This window comes from Cryptomeria japonica, chromosome 4, assembly GCF_030272615.1.
Source record: "Cryptomeria japonica chromosome 4, Sugi_1.0, whole genome shotgun sequence".
NCBI lineage: Eukaryota > Viridiplantae > Streptophyta > Pinopsida > Cupressales > Cupressaceae > Cryptomeria > Cryptomeria japonica.
Window position 1 is genome coordinate 772,860,894 of NC_081408.1, and position 16,362 is coordinate 772,877,255.

Sequence of the window (16,362 nt, forward strand, 5' to 3'; positions counted from 1 at the left end):
TGTTCCCTTCTTCTAGGTGACCTTCCTTGATTGGGGAATGAAGAACAATTATGCATACATACATATGATATACATGAATTATCATACAGCATACTGACCCCAAGGAAAGCGAAGTCACCTCCTGCTTTGTGTTTTGTGTCTATTATCCTTGGGTTTATCTCACACTTGGGGGCTAAATCTTTGTGATAACGTGCTCCTTTCCTTCTGATTTCTTATGTGTATCACTACCTTAAAGCAATCACCCCCGTTGAGGTGTGTGCAATCGCTTTAACGTAGGGGGCATACACCCTGTCTATCCCTTCAGGATACTTGAAAATTTCTTGGCGAACTTAGCTTTGCCTTGAAAATTTTTGGTATTTCTCTTGCATGACTCATAGTGAGGGAACCTTACTACTGATAGTCATGGTTCTCCCTCGTGATCTTCCCTTTTACTTTGTCAATCGAAGTCGTAAGATCCTTAGTCCATTGGGGGCTCGGTGTGTCTTGCCTCCTTGACGTGGTGAAAGTTTTTTCAATGTTGTTTCCTTGTACTTTACCAGAAGTATGAGCGTACGCTTATACTCCCGCTAAAGTGGGGGCTAAATGTAGCGTCCTAAAATTGCGACACTTGCAATTTCGACTGCATTTGGGTCTTCACGATGGCGACGCAACACGGAACCTGAATGGAGACCTCGAAACTTTCTCATAGCACCAAAAACTGCATTTTTCCAACACCCTGCCTGATCCCTCCTTGCACCCTGCTATCCCGAGAGGTGGGACCAGAGCACCCAACGCCCTGGTCCTTCAAGACCAGGGCGCCCGACGCCCTGGTCCTTGGCCCTATTTTTGGGCCCGGTCTCCTATGGGTCTCGGGTCTTTATGTTTGCAAATTGGAAATTAATGTTTCCTGGTCGGCCCAAGGTTGGAAAAATCAGTCTATCTGCCCTAATTGACAAGTATATAAACTACATTTCCTCTCCCATTTTGGTAGAGGGAAAGAGGAAGGACATATGTGTACAAAAGGCGGAAGCTATACTCAAACATTCAAGCATTCAAGCATTCCTTCAAGCAATTGATCATTCTAAGTCTCCATTCAAGGCTAAGTGTTGCATTCAAGACAAGGATTCAACCATTGAAGAGGAGATCACATACTACATACAACATACAACATACAACATCTATACCTTCGCATATAAGGATACAAACATCCTTACAACAAGGTACTAGTACTTGTTTTACATTACAAACATTTACATTTACAGCATTTCTCATTTCTTGGTTAATTCCAAAACCGGGGTTTGACCTAAGGGCAAACCCCTAATCCCTAACCCCCCAATCGTCTTCGCTTTTCTGTGTGTAGTTTGCAAGTATGCAGCTGTAATTGAAGATCTGGAATCCTTGTGCAGAGACGAACAGATCCCCCTTCGTTTCGCAGATTTTTCGGAGGACCGTGTGCACGTCGGGCGCCATCGTCCCGTCAACTTTTGCTCAAATTAGCAGGACAGTGCCGTATCGACACTTTACTGCTAATTCCAGGTCCGCAGCTTCATCCTATATTCCTATCTCTGTTTATAAGCGAATCTTTGTCACTTTTCATGCATTCCTAGCTTAGTCTTTCTATCTACATTCTTTACAAAAGAGGGTAGCCTTGCTGTCTTAACCCTTGAAACTCATTTAGAATTCAATCTTGCATTGTGTGGGATTGGATCTTGTGGGTTTCAACCCCTCTTTTGAATGTAAAGTCTCCCCTAAGTGAAAACCGCCAACCCTAGTGATCCTCCCTTCTCTCTCCTCGGAGTTGGAGAGGGGAGAGCAACTAGGGTTCGATTTTTCCGCTTTACAATTCTATGGATGTAGCCCACCTTGAGTGAACCACGTTAAATCTCTCTGTTATTTGTGTTGAGTATTATTCTTCATTTTTGTGAATTTGAATCTGCGTGTAATTGTTAATTTGTATTTTCTCTATATCTTCCTAAACCCTAACACCCCAAGCATAGGGACAAAGAGAAGGATTACACAACCTTGAAAGAGAGATTATACATAAAAAAAATGTACCACTTCAAGCAAATAATAGGTCCTAGCCACATAACACATGTGTACTCTCATGAAGGATGATTCAATACGATAAAATCCATCAAGCTATGAAAACTACAAATCAAAAGAAGAAGCAATCTTCAAAAAAGAGAGGGAATTGAGAATATACTATCCTTGCCCACCAAGCAGGGGGATAAGGAAGAATTGTTTTGTTGTCCAAGCATGATTGGAAGTGAAGATGCATCAACACGCATGACAAAGAGACCTCAATAAAGTTAAACTACTAATGGCATAGGGTGAGTAGCAACATAATAAGGTGAATGGAGTGTTAAGGCACTACCTCTTCACTGAGAAAATTGCAAGATTAGTTGTAAGAGCTATGTAAGATCGATCACATTGGTTCAGAAAAACTCTTTAAAAGCCTTACAATTTCCAAGAGAATGAGAATAACCATGGTTAAAAAGACAATACACATTACCATCTTTGTTATTATAATTATTGATAAGTCTTGTGAAGGGAAATGTAATAGTCTTATCATATTTCAACCTTCAAAAGACTATTGTGGCTATTTTTTGGGGATTATCAATATGGCTAGGTCTTATCTCTTGAGATGTAGGACAAGGTGTGCTAGTAGGAGGAGAAGGATTGTTTTCTCAAGGCAAAAGAATTGTTAAAGAAGGAGGAGGAATATTTTCTTGTGGTAAAGGGATCAGTAAAGAAGGAGGAGGATTATTTAATATAGAAGCATGTTTGGATCAGTGATAGTTTCTATGTATTGCAAAATATTCCTTAAGCATTTGAAACTTAAGGATGTCATCCATAGGTGAGTGTTGATGATGTCCTAGACCTTTTGTACTAGCTTGTGAAGGAGGTTTTATAGGGAATTTGATTCCTTGTTCATATTTTCGAAGTCCTTTTCCACTATAACCTTATTTTGAGATTATGTCATAACCAACCCTATAAGAATTTTTCAATTGTGAGGAAGAAGGACTATTATCATGAACTTCTTTAAAATTTATAGTGTAACTTGGACAAGTTGAAGCACCAAAGGGATGAGTAGATGAAGAAGGGATATCCTTTGTAAGGTTATTCTCCTTTCTATCATAATTATTAATGTCCTCTTTGGTAGGTTGAAAATAAGGGCCCTTATCATCTAAGGCTTCAACTTTGCTTAATGTTATATGAGGAGAAAGATCACTTATAAAATAAATAAAATCATCTTTCCTATAAATATGTTGATGATCAAGATAGGCTCTAGGAGAATAAGGAGAATCTAAAGAGATTTATATATAAAAATGTTGATCTTGCCCCCCTTGCACTAGAGTATGTGTATGAGAAGAGGTTGGTGTCATGTTGCTCTTCAATGTTTGCACATTAGAGAGATCATTGATAGGAGTATTGACTCTTTCCTCATGAATAAAAGTTATTTTAGGATGGCTACAAGAACTCATTAATGATTTCACCTCTAGGTGTAATACCATGTATGGAGTGTAAGGTGACATTAAGGAAGATGTTTATGATATCATTCTTTTCCCCTAGAATATCATTATGTGAGAGAGTCCTTTTAGGAGAAAGATAAACATCATTCATCAAAACTTAATTCTTAGGAGAGGGATTTTTTAAAGAAGTGTTAATAATCTCTTCTTGCACTAAATTGTCTTCAGGGGTAAGAGGATCTTGGGGAGAAGGCAAATTATAGCTATGGATGAACGAAAAACACGAGCTATCATCATATGCACAAAATGGAACATTTTGGAGATCTTGAATCAAGTTTGAAATTCAATTAGCAAATCAAGATAACAACTCCATTTACCCAAATATACTTATGATATGCAATCACCAAAACAACGTACGCTCAATGTATAAATGAAATGAAAAATAAAATTCTAAAAACACCAGATCAGAAATATGCAAAATGTAAGAAGCATCAAGTTCACCAAAATGTAATAGTGGTGAACTAGTGATCAAATGAATGCATAATGTTGGGAAAGTGATGTTGTACACCTTTCATAATTATAATGTGGTAAAAAGTGATGAGGGGAGATCACTAGATCCAATCCCAATGGACAGAGATTGAATTCTAAATGAATTGTAAGGAATTGGCAATGGATTTGGAAAGTAAAGTAGCCCTCTTTTAAAATAGACAAGTTGAGTTAAACGAATTGAGACTAAGTGTAAAGATGACAAAGAAACGATTATATCTTGAGATAGAGATGCGCGATGAAGTTGTGCACCTAGAATTAGCAGTAAGATGTCGAGACAAAGCTCCCTTAAAAATTTGAGAAAAAGTTGTTGGGATTGGGTTGAAAGTGTTCTTGGTCCTCCGAAAAAATTCGCACGTCGGAAAAGGGTTTTTTCATCTTTGAAAATGAAGCCTAAACCTAAAATTATAGTTGCAAACTTGCAACCTACACATAGAAAAGAGAGGAAATGTTGTTGGGATTGGGGGTTTGCCTTCAGGTCAAACCTCATTTTGGAATTAACCAAGTGATTGAAAATACTTGCAAGTAAATGAAAGGAAATATTTGAAGTAAAATTCACCTAAAGAGAGGATGCAATTGAAATGTTGATAGAATTGATTGAAAGGATATGCTGAATAGAATGTCTTGAATGTTGGTAAAGATCTCCTCTTCAGTGGTTGAATCCTTGACTTGATTGCAACACCTAGCCTTGAAAGTAGACTTGGAATGCTCAACACTTGAATGCACTTTATGATCAAATTGTTGTCGCTTATTGTCGCTTTTCTCATAAACTTAATTTTCGCTTATTGGACTTCGCTTCTGAACTTATGCAATAGGAGGGGAAATGTTCCTTATATACTTGCCAATTAGGGGTATTTAGCTGATTTTCCGTCTTAGGCTGACATAGGAAAACTTTTTCCCACTCACAATTGATAAGCCCAATGCAGGATTTGATCAAGGGAGGCCCAAAATAGGGCATGGACAGGGGCGCCAGGCCCCTATCCTGCCCTAATTCGGGACAGGTAGTGACAGAAAGCAATGCGGGGTGCAAGTTTCAGGTGTTTTGAGCATGTCTCGGGTCTCCAATCAAGCTTAGGGATTCATCTGCCAATGCAAAGACCCAAATGTGGTCAAAAATTGCGAGGTCACAAATTTATGACGCTACAATAATAATATTTCATTGTTGTATTATTTTATTATTGTGTGACGTGGACACGGAATTATATTGTAATATCATATTGTATTGTTGCACCTAGGAGCACCTAGATGGACGTGCAACATGTGGAGATTCCCTTGGAATATTCTTGTAACCACTTGATGAATTGTATTGACACATTGATATTATTATATTATATTTATTTAATATTGGGAAATATAATTGTGATGAAGTGCCCAATATTAAATGTGGGTTAAGGGTAGGTAGGAAAAATATTATATTTTATTGTCACATGGTTTTGGGCACATGGTTGTGATGTAATACCACTTGGTGGTTTTGTGGGAGCTTGTGTTTATAAAAGAAACCACAAGGGTAGTTGTTTGGGTTAGCTAGGTTAGCATTTGTGAAGGAGGAAGCATGGCATGGGATGTGTGGATTCATGCTTGGTCACATGGAATTCTTGGTTATGGTTAGGTTTTCGAAGGCTTTCCATAGTTGTATTGTAATAGATGCATTGTTGATAATACATGGTGGATGATGCTTTTGGAGGTTGGGTTTTTCCCTCATGAGGATTTTCCCAAGATATATCTTGTGTCACATTTTAAAGGGTATGTTGTCTATTCTTTGCATATGTCTATGTGTTGATTTGATTAAAATCTGTGGAAATTTTCAGAAAGATGACAACAAGTTTCCTTACACATAAGCTATGTGTTTCAGAAATGATTGCAAATATGAATCAATTAAGTACATAGGAATCAAATTGGAAAATGAAAATCAAAAGTGTTGAAAGCATGGGAGTCCAGTTCACCAAAATGTAATGGTGTAAAAATAGGGTTTCACCAATTAAGATAATAAAATCACCAATCTTACTTAAGCAACAAATACATTGAAAGTGGGGGGTAAATCCAATAGATCTAGCCACAATTGAATTCAAGGAAAGGGTTGAGAATGTTGATTAGATTTACCAATTTGTTATCTGCCCCTTTTGAGTTTAAATTTAGAGGTAAATTGTGAAGTTAGGGAAAGACAATGGATAATTCAAGAGAAATAGTAAAAATAGATTGCTACAAGTATCAACCAAAGCCACAAACAGGGATTTGAGCAGAAGGAGAGAATCAAAACCTGTTCCTGAAAGTTTCGACTGATTTCCTAGGACCGGGTAGCTAGAATTCACCGTGGTCCTTTGCTTTTTTCTCCATCGAAATCTAAACCTATTCATCATCATCAACTCTGTTGGAATATTTTAGTACAACTCCTGATTCAGTTCCCTACACACAGAAGAATAGGAAAAAGGTTGTGGATAGGGGTTTTCCTTACATCAAACCCCGATTTAGTAATTAAACTTGAATTGAATAAAGTAAATACTAAAGTAAATGTTGCCCGAGATATACCTTAGGTATGCAATGGTTGATAGAAATATTGATGATGCAATGCGTTTTTTATGTAATCATAAATGTTGGATGTAATAACATGACAAACATGTGGACATGAAAAAACCTAATCAAACACATATGCTTCCATGAAGATTGATGTAACTTGGCTCCATAATGCTTGAAGGATAAAATGTTGCCTTGAATGTTTGAAAATGCTTGATGATGAATCTTGAATACACGAGTGCTAGGTATGGATTCTTCAGTTACTTCTAGGTGAAAATGAATTCATAGGATGTCTTTATATAGGGTTCCCTAGGTAAATTATTGATTAGGCTAACTTCCAATAGTCAATTGTAGCCATAGGGACCAAAATCCATTGGGGAGGGAGAGAACCCACCCAGATTTAAATTGGGTCTTGTTTAAGGGGGATCAATGCGGTGGGGAGCACCCTAGTCTAGGACCAAGGTACCCCATGCTCTAGTCCTCCAAAAATAGGACCAATAAATCAGAAGCTGGGGGAAGGTAGCTTCAAGATGGGGCCCACTTGGTAGTGTCAACAAGTGACATCAAAGTTGGAACTTAAAGAGGACCAAAATGGACCTAGGGAAATGGAGATAGGACATACTAAAATAGGAGTACAATGATGAGGTGTGAATTGTATTGGTTACAATTTATGATGCTACACCTACACACTTGCATCTATTAGTTTGCTCATAGATAAATAAAAAAAATATGTGTGTAAGGATATGCAACACACAATTAACCCTTGTTATTCTACCATTAGGGTACCTAATTTTTCTCTTTAGAAAATTTAATCATGTCCTCCTACTATAATCATCAATAAAAGAAACACAATATATGTATTTTCCAATAGAATGAACATCTATAGCGCCAAACACATCAAAATGAATAAGATCCAACACACCATAATATTTATGAGAACTCGAACAAAATTGAACATGGTTTACTTTTCCATAAATGCACTGTTCGTAGAAATCAAAACCAGGATTACAATCAATCGAAACTTCGACAAGGTTTTTATTTTTCAAAGTCCTTAGACCATTTTCTCCAATGTGACCAAGTCTCTAGTGCCATATCATAATCTTCTCTATAGATAGCTTTGTTTTAAGAGAAAGAGGACACGGGTACCCAAAAGTGATGACAATCTGTTGAAGGTGAAACCATCACGTCTTCCAATGAAGTAGCTACATAGTTTATTTTCATGGAAGTACTATTACACTCAACAATGTACGCATCCAGCTTGTACAATGTGTCAAATCTAACACATTTAGTAATCACCATAGCACCTCTAACCATTTTGCATCCTACATCATTAAAGAATACTTGTACACTCACATCTATCAATTCTCTCTCAAATAAAAACTATTGTGTTTTCCAAAGATATGCAACACACCATTAATATTTTTTTTGTTTTACCATTAATTAAACTAATTTTAACTTTACCATAGCCATCAATATTTAAATGAGGATCAAATGCAAGTACACCTTACCTCCAGCAAATTCTTTAAATTAAGAAAATCAATCTCTATTAAAAGTCATCTAAAAAGAGAGTCAATTAACCATGCATAATTACCTATATGTGATTACCTAAAGTTGCAATGAACACGTCACCATCTTCCTTCTCGAACTAAAAATAAAATAAAATTTCTTCTTTTTCTTCTTATCTTCTTTTTTTGCACTCCTTACGTAAGTGTCCAGGCTTACTGCAATTCCAGCAAATAACTTTGGACTTTTCAAGAGATTTGGGTCTCCCCTCAAACTAAGATCCATCGCACTTCTCATTCTCCTTGCCTTTTTTCCTTAAGCCTTCCACAAACATTTAAGGCCTCTTTGTCATTAATGGGTATCTTTCTTCTCATATGTTCAGAAAAAAAGGAACCCACTACATCTTCAGTCTTCAAATTAAAACAACAATAGTACTGCTAATAGCCATAACAAGAAAATCTCGTGAATCAAGAAAAGAACAAAGAAAGATCTCACATTTGTCCTCCTCATCCACCTTGACACCAATAGGTGCCAATTGAGCCATCAACATATTGAATGCTTATAGGTGGTTTGTAACTTCTCCACGCTCTTCCATTTTTAAGGAATACAATTTTTTCCTCAAGAAAATCTTATTCACTAAATATTTGGCTTGATACATCTAATGAGGTTTGTCATAACTTCTTTGCAAATAACTTCTCATGGAAATTGAGTAGAATAGATTCTATCAAGCACAATCTATCTAGACCCTTGGCTTTACAATCCATAACATCATATTGAACAGTTAAAGTAGGACCTGTAGGTTTGGATACCTTTCCATCAATAGCATCCCACAAATCTCAATCTATTAACTGATCCTCCATCTTCATCTTCCACATCTCAAAATTATTTCTAGATTATTTTTCCACATCTATTCTGCTTGATGAGCTATTTATCTGGAAAAAAAAACTCAACAAGATCACAAAGTGTCTTTTGCATAGGCTCCCACTCAACTCTAAACCAAAGGTGATTAGACTTTGATACCACTTGAAAGGAATTTAAGGTAGCAAAACAATTTCCTACAATAATCTTAAGAGGAAGGTAATGCAAAAAAAAAAAAGATATTTACAACAGTTACAAAAACTTAACAAAAATAAACATAAATAACATGCATACCACAACATAATGATTTATGTGGGGAAAACCCTTTTGGGAAAAAAAAAACCATACTCCAAAAAATGTCCAATATATTATTTAGAAATCAACAATAGATTATAATATATTTGCAGAGCAAGGTTCTCATAGGAGTATCATCGATAGAGATCCAAAGACAACTTAACAATTATTACTCTCAGAATACATCACAATACACAACATAGTACAATTCCCTCAAAAAATAGGGTTTCCTTCCAGGGAATGTAAAGCACACAAAAATATATATCATTAAATCTGTGACCTTATGATAATGGTCAAGTTTTACAATGATAAATCATACATAAAATGTGGCTTTCAAAGGCGCTACCCTCAAACCCCCAGGGGTGTGACCCTTGGAAAAGGATAAAGGGTGTCTCTTTTAGAAATTTGGGAAAATTTCACTAAGTTTGGGAAATCTTGTTAGGAAATTTCCAGCCATACATGATAAATTTTCACATAACCCAAATAGAAAGACCAATGCAAACAAGTATCTAGAATCCATATGCAAAAGAATTTACAACATATCATTAAAGATGACACAAGATAAACCCTGAGAAAACCCTCAAGATGGAAAACCCAGACTCAAAAAGAATCCATCTCTCATGTATTATTCAACAATGAAAATATTACAATACATCTACAGAGTCTTCATGAACACTTTTGAAGCACGATCCCTCTGCAAGCATTCCATGTGGACAAGCATGTAACTACACATACCATGTCATGCTTCAAACCATGAGAAATACTAACAAGAGATTCTCTCAACCCCTTAGCTAAAATAGCCAACCTTAGACAACTCATTATATAGAAAAAGCTCACACAAAATCACCAAGCGACATTGCATAAAACCATGTGTCTAATACCATAAGATCACAAAATCATTAACCCCTCATTTAATATTGGTACTAAGATTTCCCAATATGAAATGTATTCCCATGTGAAGCCCCACATTAAATATTTATCACGATGTTACATACAATATAGAAACTAGCCCAAGAATGTTAACCTCGTGTGATGAACATATCCCTATCTCCCCTAGATGCATCATAAATAATAATAAATTAAGCATTATAACATTATGCAAGATCAATGTCAGTAGATTTCCACAATCCATTAGTCTAAATATGTGTATGCTTCTGGATTTGATTGTGTGAGTTTTTTTGCATCAACATTTCGGATCACACTCCATCATCCAGGGATGATGATCACAGAGTGTGATCCGAAACGTTGATGCAAAAAAAACTCACACAATCGAATCCGAAAGGATACACGTATTATGCAAGATGTAAAAAATGCCTTTTCCTAACAAAAGTTTGAAGTTGGAGATTAAGACCAAAGCAAGAAAAAATAAAAGGAAAGACATGTTTCATGAACACCTAGAACACCTAATAAAGTTTTGAGTTCCCTTGGAACCCTCAATCATCAATGGAGATGTAAAATATTTTGAAGTTTGAAGAATTTTTGTTCCTTTTAATGATGAGCAATTGTCTTGATGTTCTTGAGAATCCTCTATCTCTAAAAGGCTCAATAAAGGAAACAACATGGATTCTTTATGAACCCCGACATGGAGAAAAAGGATGTACAAGGACATCATCAACCCTTACACCCAATAATGACTTAACACATAACAAAGGCCAAAGCTTGATAGAAATTTAAATCCAAATAAGGCTAAGGAATGATGCTAATTAGGGAGAAATAGTTCCTAGTGAAGTGCATGGGTGGTGAATGTTAGAGCTTCTTACAACCACAAAGACAAAAATATTGAGCACAATTAAGAGAGTGACATGTGTCTTGACATTTTAATAGTAATTTGGTGTACATTATAAAGGTAAATCTAGGCTTATTTTAAAAATGAGCTTTTTCGAGAAAGCCAACAAAATACACCTAGGAGGGTTTCCCATCAAGTTTATAATGTATGTAATTTTTGAAGTGAATAATTAAATATTTTCAATTGTTGTGTTTATGCTTTGTGCTTTGATTTCATGTAAGAACTATGTGTTACTAGATAGTCTGTTAAGACCCCTCACCATGATTTCATTAGATAGTATCAAATATCAATGGTTTTTGGGAAGAGTGTTGAAGAGAGTGTTCCCTGTTGAGGAGTATAGTGATTTGTTTTTGATTGAGATGTGTTGAGTGGGTTGAGAGATTTTGAGAGATGATAGTGTGTTGGTTGTCCTCCAACAAGGATTGAAGTTAGGTAGAAGGTGCTAAGGCATCATTCATAGTGGAGGTGGGTAGAGGAAGAGTAGATAGGCACCTTTTAGTTCCTATTATGTAGAGGATAGGTAGGTGAGTATGAGTTATTGCAAAGAACATATTGGCTATCCTCCAACAAAGGTTAAAGCTAGGTAGGAGGCATAGAGTTCTTCCACTACGAGAGAGTAGGTAGATGAAGCATCTTCGAGAAACCTTTGTTGGGTAGAGGATAGGTCGTGAGAGTGAGATTTTAGTATGTGTGAGAAGAACCTATAGTTGTAGAGAGCACAATCGCGAAAGTTTTTTTTTTTGGTGTGTGTGAGATGGCATGGGGAAATAATATGGGATTTATCCTGGGAAGGCCATTAGGAATTTCGATGTTGGTAAGGAGGGAAAGGATGTACCAGGTTATTAATAATGAGATGAAGGGGATGTTGAAGGGTTTGAAGGAGATTGGAATAGTGGTAGAGAAGAGAAGAGAAGAGAAGAGAAGAGAAGAGAAGAGGAAAGGGTGGGTAAGAGTGAGTCCCATTTTAATTTTCTAACAAAATATTATTTTTAGATGGACTTATGTGTGTAGAAAGATGTGAAATAGCTAAACTTGTATGTGTAGAGGAAGAAAGAAAAGAGTACCATGTTGATGACACTAGAGAGGAAATCTCTAAAGACACAGAAGATAGAGGAGTTGTAGAAGTGGAAAAAAAAGTTGCAACTAAGAGTGGAGATGAAGAGGAAGATGTTGTAGTAGAAGTAGGGATGCATGAAGATGAGTTGGTCAAAATGGAAGAGCAAGTGGATGAGAAGATGTTAGCAAAGATAGGAAAATTTTATTTCCTTGATTTGTATTCAAATTTTGTAGAGGATGGCATAGATGGGGTGGAGAGGGAAGAATAAATATGGTGAAAAGGGATAGAGCATGAGGGGTCAAATCTTGAAAAAGGGAGAAGAGGGGTTAAGGAAGGTGAGAAGATGAGAAGATGAGAAAGTGAGGAGCATTGAGTGGAGAAGCATTTGGAGGAGGAGGTCAAACTATGGTGTGTTTTGTCCTAGGAGAGAGAATAAGGGAGTAGAGTCCATTTAGAGGAGGTGGTTGGGATATGGTGGACATAGGACCATGAGAGGGAAGAGGAATGAAGATCATACTAGGAGGAGGAGGACGATGACACTTTTTCAAGTCAAATGTTGGAAGAGGTTAAGGAAGAGGATTTCTAATGAGTCTGCTTTGATGATGGAGTTTGTTGCAGGTTGGGCACAACCTGAAGGATAATTCTATTGCTCAACTTCATTTTGTGATCTATGCTCACAAACTTCTTATCAAATGTGTTCGATGTAGGAGCATCCAGGCTTACCAATAACACAACATCAAGCAAAGATTTCTTAGGTTGTCTAGTTTTGTTTACTTTATTTTTCATTAAGTTTTATGATTTTCTTTAGCAGGAAATCCAAGATGAAATTTTGGTTGTTTGAGGTCACCATCTTGCAGTGGATCCTAATGGGTCCCTACAATTTTACTTTGGTAGAAAATGGAGAAAAACGACTAACTTGTAGTCGATCAAAGATTTTAGCCTCCCTAGGAATTAGTTAGAGGTTCAACTGGTTCCAAGAATTCCTGGAATCACTAATAGTTTTGTGTTTAAGTGAAATCACCAATGGACTCATTCTTTGGTTTTTCAACAAAGTAAAGAAATAATTATGAAGAGAAGGCCAAAGGGCGTTTCTATTTGATTTTTTTTGCTAAGTCTAACAAAATTTTGAACAAGTCAAATGTTATTCTTGGAGAGTAGGAACACATCGAAGGAACAATAACAATAGATACGAGGGTGGTGAACATCAAAGGTCATTATAACGCCAAAGGCATAATCTCTTGAGCATGATTGAGACAACGACTTGTGTTCTAACATGTTAGAATGTGGGTGGTCATTTGTTGCACACTATAAAGGTAAAACTAGGCTCATTTGAAAGAGGAGGTTTTTGGTGAAAGCCAAGAAAAGTCAGTTGGGAGAGTCTCCCATTGAGTTCGTAGAGAGAAAGTCATAAAGACAAGGCCAAAAGTTGTAATCTATAATGCATGTCGTATTAAAAAAAAAATTAAGTTGTTGTGTTTATGCTTTGTGCTTGGATTGTATGTGAGTTGTGTGGTTGCTATGTGACCATGTGGTCTAGTAAGACCCCTTGGCCACAACTACATCACCTTACGATTCGTACATAAAAGAAAATTTATCATTCATGGAATTTGGATGATGGAAATCTTTTTGGAAAATGATAGATGGTAACGATAAAAATATTAGATTCGTTAATTAATAGTAATAGAAGGATATAGAAGGATATAGAAAATTGATTGAATAAATATAAATTATTTAATTAATTTAGAATGTAATGATAAGAGAACACTGGCTCCAAAAAAACACATTTAAAACACATTTTGTCAATAACACGAAGGTTATACACACATTATTGACCGTTGATTTTGCGATTTGTGACTCTGATTTTTCCAATTGTCAATATCATGGTATACTGGAGCCAGAATAGCTGTAGCTATGATGCGAAGGGATTAATGATTAAAGGGCCAAAAGACTTAAAACGTGTGAAATGAACGACCTTAATTGCGAGCAAAAGTCTTGTCTATATCTTGAGAATTGAACCTTTAGCGTGTAATGACTTACCTCACGACTGTCTGAATACGGGTAGGTAGACGGTTTATGCCCTAATATTCAGATGCGATAATGGAGGGAGAAGATAAAGGGGAGGAATTGCAGGAAGATGTAACAGAGCCAGAGAATTCTACACACAGTGTTGCTGTTCCCTATCCTCACTATCGACTGGTGCGCCCCTCGTATTGGGTATCTGGGATTTTGGGCTATGGTGGAGCTTGGTCTACGTGTGCGTGAAAAACATTGACATTTTCATTACGTTATTTAAAATGAGAGGTTTTTCCTGGTAAATAGGAGATATTAAATTACGGCGTCGAACTGCAGGCTGCGTGACGTGCTTTTGCCCATGTGTGACCTTCGGCCGGATCGCGCATGTTGCAGACAGGGGAGTTTCAAGTGAGTGAGAATTTGAGAATTTCATTATAAAAAAGTTGAAAGATCTTCACCTTTTGTTAATCTCTGGTTTCTGAGATGCAATTTATGATTCTGGTTGTTTGATTTGTTGAAATTTTCATAATCATTTTATCTCTGTTTTTCTTCTTTAACCCCAATCAAACCTGGGCTTTTTGATCCCCAATTTATGCTTCAGGTCGCTGGCTCTATGGCACTCTGTATTGTGTGCTAAGCTTCTTCTGTGTGCAATGCTTGTATTCTTTCTTGTATCGAAAGAAACTTCGGGCGATGTACAGTCTGCCAGAATTGCCTTGTAACGACTGCTGTGTTCATTGCTGCTGCGAAAGATGTGCTCTCTGTCAGGAAGAGAGAGAAATCCAATACCGCGCAGGTAAAAGGTTAATTTGATGACTCTTTTCTTTTATGTGCTTGGAAATCTTCGACCAAATGTCTGTATTTTTGCAGGTTGGGGTGAGCCTGCAATGTGCCCTCCCCCCGTTCAGCAAATGGACCCGAAAAGCAATTGGGGACCAAATCGACCGGCCAAGCGATTCAGAATGAAGACATTTTTTACAGAATGGAAGATTTGTTGGCCTAGGTAGTCGGACTGACAAGCATCGAAATGATCGGCGGGCGAGGCGTCGGTGTCCACGATGCATTCATTACAGACAATGCTTTTGGCCGACTTAAAAATGGAGGACGGCAAATCGGGTCCACCATTTCTTAGAAATGCTCTCAACAAATGATGTAACATATGTACTTATTTTCAAAAGCTACGTAATTAAGATTTAATACTTGACTGGGTTCTTGACAATTGTAAAGAATTGACTGGTGCTCTTCAGTGCCATTGCTGCTTATTCTTTGTACTACTTGACAAAGATCTTTGGGGAAGGAAATAAAAATATAAATAAATCTTTGGGGAATTTGTCAAATTATGAGGTTAAATTATCTTTGATCAAAGTTGCGACAAATCAGCTATACATATTTAAATCCAAAAAGTCAAAGATAACAAGTGTACATAGAATTCAATTTAAGATGATTTGATGCTCTAATATTGCTAAAATACTTTCATACATGCTCAAAACTATTTTGTTTGAATAACATAGCATGCTTTTAGCCATTAGTCTCTTAATTATTTAAGTGAATATCTTTAAATATAATAATTGATTTCACAACTTGCTCTGTTAGTGGGTTGTTATGGGTTAATCCATTTAGAAACAATGAAGGTAAAGTCAAAAGGATGGCACTAGAGGAGGGATGGATTAAGAAAAATTTTGATGGAGCATCAAAAGAGAACTCGGGTTGGTTAGGGATAGGATGCATGGCAAGAGTTTGGGAGGTTAACATCTTGGTTTGGAGTGTTCAAAAGTTATTTTTGTGACTTTTGAACCCCCTGAGAATAATATTATGTCATTATTTTATCAAAAGTATCGAATTTAGATTATTGGTGAGCTTATCTAAATGCGCATGCAAGGACATACATTGCAATTATGTTTTGTAAGAACATGTATTATAGCCATGTGGGATGCCATGTGTCCTATCTTATTGGATGAGAAAGTACGACATGGCACTTTCATATAGGCTCTATTTTTAGCTTTGGGAAGCTATTCTTTCCTTCAATTTTTTAACCAACTTTACTTACCTGGAATCCTTACATCAAGGTTAGCTTCATCGGCAATACTTAGGGTTAGTCAAGCTCATTAAATCGTTGCATAAACACTTATTGATAATCAACAAGAAGTAGTTCTTAGAAAATCTAGAACATTTTAAAGCATCATATGATACATCAAGTTATCACTGACTTGATCATCAATAAGAAACTTTTTTTTTTTTATAGACTAAAGGAATCGAGTAGCCCTCCCTATAAATTGTAGTGCATCGAGTAAACTTTTTAATGTGATAGATGGCATTGGCATGACACACCCTTTGATACCACGTGA

General features: G+C 36.5%; 1 protein-coding gene across 1 annotated transcript; it reads left to right on the top strand.

Annotated features, from left to right (window-relative positions):
* Positions 1-13,980: 13,980 nt before the first annotated feature.
* On the top strand, positions 13,981-15,354 carry LOC131066619 (cell number regulator 10). Its single transcript, XM_058001429.2, has 4 exons — positions 13,981-14,258; positions 14,354-14,425; positions 14,619-14,813; positions 14,888-15,354. The coding sequence occupies exons 1-4, from the start codon at positions 14,102-14,104 to the stop codon at positions 15,022-15,024; spliced, it is 561 nt and encodes a 186-aa protein (XP_057857412.2). The 5' UTR covers positions 13,981-14,101; the 3' UTR covers positions 15,025-15,354.
* The last annotated feature ends 1,008 nt before the right edge of the window (positions 15,355-16,362 follow it).